The 7756-nt window shown below is 40.5% G+C and overlaps 2 protein-coding genes across 4 annotated transcripts; both read left to right on the top strand.

Annotated features, from left to right (window-relative positions):
* Window positions 1-595: 595 nt before the first annotated feature.
* Window positions 596-2422, top strand: c1qa (complement component 1, q subcomponent, A chain). 2 transcript variants are annotated; one of them, XM_023800449.2, is made up of 3 exons: window positions 596-748; window positions 1030-1213; window positions 1651-2422. In XM_023800449.2, exons 2-3 carry the CDS (start codon window positions 1051-1053, stop codon window positions 2220-2222), a joined length of 735 nt encoding a protein of 244 aa, XP_023656217.2. In that variant the 5' UTR covers window positions 596-748; window positions 1030-1050; the 3' UTR covers window positions 2223-2422. The 2 variants fall into 2 exon arrangements, with proteins under 2 accessions (XP_023656217.2, XP_023656219.2); XM_023800451.2 differs by having other exon boundaries at window positions 628-791.
* A 2323-nt stretch (window positions 2423-4745) lies between these two features.
* c1qc (complement component 1, q subcomponent, C chain) lies at window positions 4746-6615 on the top strand. Of its 2 annotated transcripts, none has more exons than XM_023800569.2 (3): window positions 4746-4871; window positions 5228-5404; window positions 5855-6615. In XM_023800569.2, exons 2-3 carry the CDS (start codon window positions 5239-5241, stop codon window positions 6409-6411), a joined length of 723 nt encoding a protein of 240 aa, XP_023656337.1. In that variant the 5' UTR covers window positions 4746-4871; window positions 5228-5238; the 3' UTR covers window positions 6412-6615. The 2 variants fall into 2 exon arrangements, with proteins under 2 accessions (XP_023656337.1, XP_023656338.1); XM_023800570.2 differs by having other exon boundaries at window positions 4784-4871; window positions 5231-5404.
* The last annotated feature ends 1141 nt before the right edge of the window (window positions 6616-7756 follow it).

The raw sequence follows: 7756 nt of genomic DNA, 5'->3' as shown, positions 1-7756 counted from the left end.
GTTTATGGATTTTATATACAGCAGAGTGTGGCACCAAAGGACCAATCAGTCTTTCATGCCATTACACATTTATAATTGAACATGCTATTATATATTACCTTATATTATTATATTATATTTACAGTATGGGGGATGGAGCCTGGTGCAGTGGGTTAGGACTTTGAGCCTGCGATCGCAAGGTCACTGCACCAGTTCTTGTGGTCAGCAGAGTGATTTCTTTATTGCACCCTTCAGCAAGACCCTTAACCCCAACTTCTTCAGGGACTGGCTTACCCTGCTCTCTCAATTATACATCACTTTGGGTAACAGTGTCTTCTCCTATGGCCAGGTTTCATCAACCTGTCTGTACATGGACAAATATCTCTGTGGCAAGACTCGTTTGTGTCATCAGCCTGTCCGGACAAGGGGTCGGATTCCAGGGCAAAATGTTTGTATTGAGAAAAGAAAAAAACTATGTAGGCTATGGTTTTAAATCCCACGTCCTTGCAAAAAATTGCATCTTCAAAATCTCTATTTCACCATATGCTGTTGGCCTCTGCAGGTGCCTTCTTCATTTCTCATTTCTCAATTTTTTGATTTCGCAAAATAAATGCATGCAAAAAAGTATGAAAGCAGAAATGAAACTGCTGAATCATTTTTTTTTGACTGTGGGATCCTTTTCCTTGTCTCTAACTTTCTGCATTGATTCAGTTCACGGGAAAACAAAAAGAAGAAAAAAAACCCGACAAACTGAGGTTCTTTTAACGTGGTAGGTGAAACAGCAACTGACTTAAAAAGATTGCAGTAGAACGGTTAGTATTGTAAACACTATCATTGCTTGCTTCTATTTGTGTATGGATTGGTTGTAATTTCCAAAGAAACGGTGCTGAGATAATGGTTTCAGCAGATGGTATATTTTGTGTAAACACAGAAATATTGGTATTAGAATTTAAGATTTTACAGGTATCGTGTTGGTTTTAAATTAGCCCTCAAACCAAAGCACTGCATGCTATGTACAGTATCTCAGTAATTCGTTGTTCGTTTCCACAGTCCCCCTCGTGAAGCTTCAGGATGTTCTCCCTCACTGCTGGGTATCTCTTGCTGGGCTCAGCCTTGCTGCTCATGCCTGAACTCTGTCGAGGCGGCTGTACCGTACAAGACGGTAAACCTGGACTGGAGGGCATTTCTGGGAGAGACGGCCTACCTGGGGAAAAGGGAGAGAAAGGGGATGCAGGTAACTGGCTGGCATCTAACAGCGAATTTCCGGCTGTATGATTAAACCTTGTAGATGTACAGACGCCTCTCAGGTTATGATGGGGTTACGTTTTGATCGTACGCCAAAAATATGCATTTTAATACAGTACACCTAACCGGACAAACATCGTAGCCTAGTCTACCTTAAACATGCTTAGAACACTTACATAAGCCTACAGTTGGACAAACATAAAGCCTGTTTTATAATGAAGTGTGGAGTATCTCAGGTATTTTACTGAATAATCATATCCATCGTAAAGTCAAAATATCGTAACGTGGACCATCGTAACCAGGAGAGCCTGTGCAAGTTGACGTGCTGTGGTATAAAAATGTTTAAATGCCAAAGCAAGATCATTTTTAATTTCATTTAGTTTCTTATTTAAGTAGTGAAGCTGTAACATTGTTGTCTCTTTTTAGCTCCATTAATGGAATCTATGAAGGGCATGAAAGGGGAGAGCGGACATAAGGGGTTTCCCGGCGAGATGGGGGGGAAAGGCTACAGCGGGGCGGTGGGACAGGCAGGCCTGCCTGGCCCCCCCGGCCTCAAAGGCTCTCTAGGTGACAGTACTGGCTCATTAAAACAATCTGCATTCTCTGTCTACGAGCCGCAAAACCCAGAATACGGGAAGCCTGTTAAATTCACCCGTACCTCTGTAAACATCAACGATGATTTTAATCATCAAACGGGAAAGTTCATCTGCCGGGTGCCGGGGGTGTACTATTTTGTTTTCCACTCTATGAGCGAGAAGAACCTGTGCTTATCACTCAAGAGTGATGCCTTGAAAGAAGAAAACTTTGGCTTTTGTGACTATTGTGACGCCTCCAAGAATGAGAAGCACGTGCTGTCGGGAGGAGTGGTGCTGCAGCTCGACAAAGATGAGAAGGTGTGGATGGAGGTCTTCAGAGAGGAAAACACTCAACCTTCTGTAGAGTCTATTGTCTTCAATGGCTTCCTGATTTTCCAAAGTGACAAAAAAAAACATAGTTAAATTTACATATCATCACAACATATAATATTTTTGTCATCTGTCTCAATCTACACAAATGACATCAACATAATGCTTAAGAGCTGAAAACTTTGTTCTAAAATTTTGCATTCTGAAATACTCCTGTCTGACATTTTGTTCTTGTGCCATGTACCAGACTATTCTTGCAGTTTATTCACAATAAAAGATTGTTTTCATAAAAATGTTTTTTTTTATTTATGTATGGCTTATTTTTACATCCATCCATCCATCCATCCAACTTCTAGACCTGCTCACTTACCTGTATACTTTACTTTAACAATACATCGCTTCCCCCCAAGACTTAAAAGTACTTTGTGCTTGCTTGCAGTAGTAAAGAAACCTTTCTCAGCTAAAGTCATTTAAAGTGAGCTATTCATTAATAGCAATCTCCAAAGATTTTTAAGTGAAAAATGACTTTAAAAATGCATTTTATGTAGGATTGACATTTATCACATTCTTATTATATCAACTGACCTCCCTTAGCAATCCATTTAGATCCATTTAGATCACCTGACTTCATCATTAATGCTTCCCAAAGACAATTTATCGATAATCTATCTATATATAATAAATATTTTACTAACATCATAGCATCTCCCTGGTTGTTGTGTTACTTAGTGGATAATCAACCTATGTGACCTTGAATTAAGTTAAGAGGATCTGCCATATATTTGTTACCCATGACACAAATCACATTCCTGTTTACACATTCATTTCTCTAGTACTCATTGGTACATAATCACTTTGTAATTAAACTGAAAATATCAAAATAATATAGATGGAATATATTGCTTACTTAAACAGTCCACTTTGAATTTTAACTTAATGTGATGTAGAATTCAGCTTGGCATGGTAATGCATTCTAATTATTGCCTGCTAATGTCATCACGTGAAAAAAGAGCTTTAACATACAGCTTAAAAGTTAACCTTCAACAAAGTCTACAGCATTTTGGGCTCATCCAACAAGCACCACAGCACTCGGGCTTGAAATCTGTGACGGATAAGACTCTCCAGTGCTTCTCACCGAGGCGGAATGTAACTCTTTTGATTAGTGCCACACCCAGATTAAGTGCTAACAAGGTGACACTGGCTACACACCCATAAAACGTTTTTCATAATAAAAGGAAAGAGAATACAGAAATCAGACTTTATTATCCCAGATAGAATGGCACACCTGAAACTGCCCACCCACACAGTCACTGCTCCACTGTTTCCCAACCTGGTCCTTGGTGGGCCCCCCACTGTCGGGCCCCCACTGTCCCCCAATGCACATTTTTGCTCCCTCCCAGCTCCCTACCAGATAGTCCATTATTATTATTATTATTATTGTCTGGGTTTCCCAGCTTAGACTGCTGCCCCCGCGACCCGACCCGGAAAAGCGGTAGATAATGGATGGATGGATTATTATCGTTGTTGTTATTGGTAGCAAAAACGTGGACTTTCTAGTAGGGAGCTGGGAGGGAGTAAAAACTTGGACTGTCTGGGGGTCCCTGAGAACTGGGTTGGGAAACACTGAGCCGGCAGACATCTGAATAGTGAATGCTAACAGGACAGAGGACGCTGACTATGAGGTATGTAACTACAGAGTCGAGCGACTAAACAAGGTGATTATCAATTAGGATCCAAGATGCAGAATTAAACAAGGATCCAGAAAACAAATCGACAGTTAAAAGTCAGGACCAGCCTAACAAATGCAATCACACAACCAAATCAGAGAACCCATATCAGACATAGGATCAGAAAACCAGAATCTCAAGCCAAGAGCTCACACTGCCGAGACATTGACCAGATTAACTAACCTTACTAAGCGCAAATATGTTGCGTGCAAATGTGTGTGATTATATGGTGAAATCTTTGTGAGGAACAACTATACATGTGGCACATAACAGCAAACTGGATTTTGGACCAGATCTGAGGACATTCTCTCTTTAGATATGACTTACAGTATAGCTTTTATATTCAAATTTAGGATCATAAACCTGAATCTTGCTTATCTTAGGAAACACAAGTAAAGAGGGGCACCTGGCCAGTCAGTGGAAAGGCCTCACACATAGAGTACAGAAACACCAATTCACTGGGGGTCTGTACCACAAAGCAGGGTTTCAAGCTTAGCCAGATAACTTCTTGGATTTAAGGTAGTCTGGACTAAATGTAAGTGAATGAAGATGAAGTCTGCCGTAAACTTAAATTCGACAAGTTATCCAGCTCCAGAAGCTGCTTTGTGATACAGGCTCCAGAAGCACATGTTTTTTGGACACTGGTAGGTAAAAAATAATACTCAACATCAATACAGGGAGAACATGGAATTTGTACACAAGATATCCGAGTGTGAGGCCAGAGTACTCCGCACTGAGCCACTATACCATATCTGATTTAAATCCATGTAACAACAACAATAATAATAATAATAATTCAACAGTCTGTAGCAGCTGGAAGATTGGCTAATTTTGATTTGTAATGCAATGCATAAAATATAAAATGTATTACACTGGCCAGGGTTGCAAAATATGACAATTTCTCCTAAAGGTTCCTCTTTATAAAAGTTTCTTGTTTGTAGTTCCTCTTTAGTCATATTCCTCTTCCTTAAAGCTCTCATTTGCCCTTTATCAGTCGATGTTGTGAAAAACAAATGTAAGTAAACTTTTCATTATTTGATTTTAGTGTTTTTTATAGCTGTCAGCTCTGTTGTAGGCTCTGTTGTTCACTACCATGAATATCAATGCATATTATTTATCATTTATTTTACAAATCAGCAAAGCTGCAATTTCTCATTTCAGCAGCATGTATTGTAAATTGTATTTGTTTTTGTTATAACAGTATACATTTTTGTACATTACAGAACTTCATTCACCTTTTATTTAAAAATGTTCCTTAAATTATACGACTGAGCCACCTGACTTAATGGTGACATTTTTTGGCTTATATTTAATAATGCTGCCTTTGGTGATACTGTACATTCTCTGTAACGGTACACGTCTCCCTTCCAGAAGCTTCCGCCATGTTCTCCCCATGCTTCGTTTTCGGGAGCCTCTTGGCTGCGGCTTTCGTCACCCTGGCTGCCACAGACACATGTCCATCTGCGGGCCACCCAGGGCTACCAGGGATTCCGGGATTCCCGGGACGGGACGGCAGAAAAGGAGAGATGGGACAAAAGGGGAAACCAGGCAAGCAGGCAAAGCCATTTTTATTAGGACACATGAACATAGATTATAAGGGAAAAGGCCTTTTTCCAAGTGGCGAGTTAAATGTAACCTATGCACTTTTTAAAAATATTAGCTTTACCATGTTATATGTCTAATATTAACAAAAACTAATCTTTTATTACAATTCTTTGGCTTGTAATATAACTATGTTGAAGTGTTGTACGCTTTGTACGCATTGAGTAATTTTCTTTAAAATTTAGACAATGTTCTGGTACATAAGTCCTATCGTGATGTTTTAATTTCAAACATCAAAAGGAACTTTCAAAAGACTTCCTTCACAAGCATAAGAAAATTATGCACTGTGATTTTCAAGGCCACATTTTAATTAAACATTTTAAATGCAACATGAATTTGTTCAATGTTATTTCTCTAAATGCCAATTTAAGAATGAGCAGGATTCTCTGTTTTCAGGTATGACTGTTAACTCAGACCTAATGGCAGCAAAGGGGGACAAAGGGGAAGCGGGAGCCAAAGGACAGCCTGGGAAGATTGGACCCAGTGGACCACAGGGCTTGCCGGGCGTCCCTGGCCTAATGGGACAACTGGGAGACAGGGGAGAGTCCGGTGTCCAAGACAGCACCCTGCAGTCTGCCTTTAGCATGACCAGGCGCACCTATGAACACCCAGTTCGAAATAGCCCAGTGCGCTTTGACACAGAGATTACCAACATCAACAAACATTTCAACGTAACCACCGGAAAGTTTACCTGTCACATAGCTGGTTCGTATTACTTTGTCTACCACACCTCGGCTCGCTCGTCCCTATGTGTCCTGCTAAAGAAAGATGAGGAGCTTCTAGCGAGCTTCTGCGATCATTCATACAACCCCTTCCAGGTGAGCTCTGGTGGCCTCGTGGTGTATCTCAGGACAGGCGAATCAGTGTGGCTGGAGACGAACGAATATAACGGCTTAACTGGCACTGCAGGAAAGCAAAGTGTCTTCTCTGGGTTCCTGCTATACCCACACTGAAAATAGTTGACGTAGATCTACTGGGGGACATGCTTTTAAATAACCCAAGTGCTTTAATTCAACTGGACCATCTATATTAGTGAGAATCCAGAAGCCAAGTAACTTACATCGTGTGATTTGCTTTGTACCTTTAATGATTTTTAGGTGACTATGGAAATACCTCTATACATAAAAAATAAAGCCTTGAGACCCATTTATTTTTGATATTTGTGTCATTATGTTTTTTTTTCTATTTTATTTTCCTAGTTTTATTTTTCTGTTCAGGGTCATTCTGATGAATGCTTAAAATTCATACCTGCGTATGAATGCTTTACCTTACGGAAAAACTGTCTCAGTGCAGCATGGTGCAGGCAGGAAAAACTGCGACAATCCACTGAAATCTCCGAGACAGGGGTCTACCGACAAAGCTGAACACACTCGGGAAAAGCACAAACATAAAGGGACAGGAAAAATAAGGAAAAAACTAAAGGAACCACCATATAACAAAACACGACCACGACCACGACCACGACCACGACCACGACCACGACACACAGAAACATGAGTACATAACAACGACGGCTAACAAGCAGTGTGAGGTCATGCACTAAAATACACACAGAAAACCAGAGAAAACAAGGGACAGGTGTAACTCATAATCATTTAACCAATCAAGGGAGGCGCAGGAACATCAGGAAACAGGTGGGAAGCAGTAACACTAAATGAACACAGAACTAAGGGACCTAGCAAAGACTAAGGTGAGAGAGAGACTAGGACCATAAGACTACAGAGAAATAATAACAGAGCAGAAGCACGGAAGACCTAGAAATATGAAAACACTAACTAATAAACACTAGGAAACAAAACCCCAATAAACATTGAATGACAAGTGAAGTGGACCTTCGGCCAACCCCAAACCCACCACTGGACGGTACAGCCTCCAAGCTGCTCACTTTGTGAGCTACGCAGTCGCCCAGAAAACAGGAAGATTACAAGAGGGGGGAGGGGAGCAGGATGACCAGCGACACCTGCAGGGCACGTACTGTAGGACAGGGACAGATGGGCCCCGACCCTGACAGAAACATGAAAAAACAAAGCAAATTATCCAAACAGTAATAATAAGGGAACGTAGAGAAGAGGTAACAGATGTAGGTGGATAGGTCTGGACTACATTGGTAGAAGATAGAATCCACAACATCAGAAACTTATGAGAAAGTTTTGGTGGTTCAGTGTGTAGCGTAGATGTTTCATATCATTTATTAATGTATTATTGTCATTTCTTTATTTAAAATGCATATAATGACATTATTGGCCACTGATGTTTTTATTATTTAATTCATTTCACTTGGAGTTAACTAACCCTGCT

Source organism: Paramormyrops kingsleyae, chromosome 18, assembly GCF_048594095.1.
Source record: "Paramormyrops kingsleyae isolate MSU_618 chromosome 18, PKINGS_0.4, whole genome shotgun sequence".
NCBI classification, from domain to species: domain Eukaryota; kingdom Metazoa; phylum Chordata; class Actinopteri; order Osteoglossiformes; family Mormyridae; genus Paramormyrops; species Paramormyrops kingsleyae.
The sequence above is the reverse complement of the archived record's forward strand: the minus strand, read 5'-3'. Positions and strand labels throughout refer to the sequence as shown.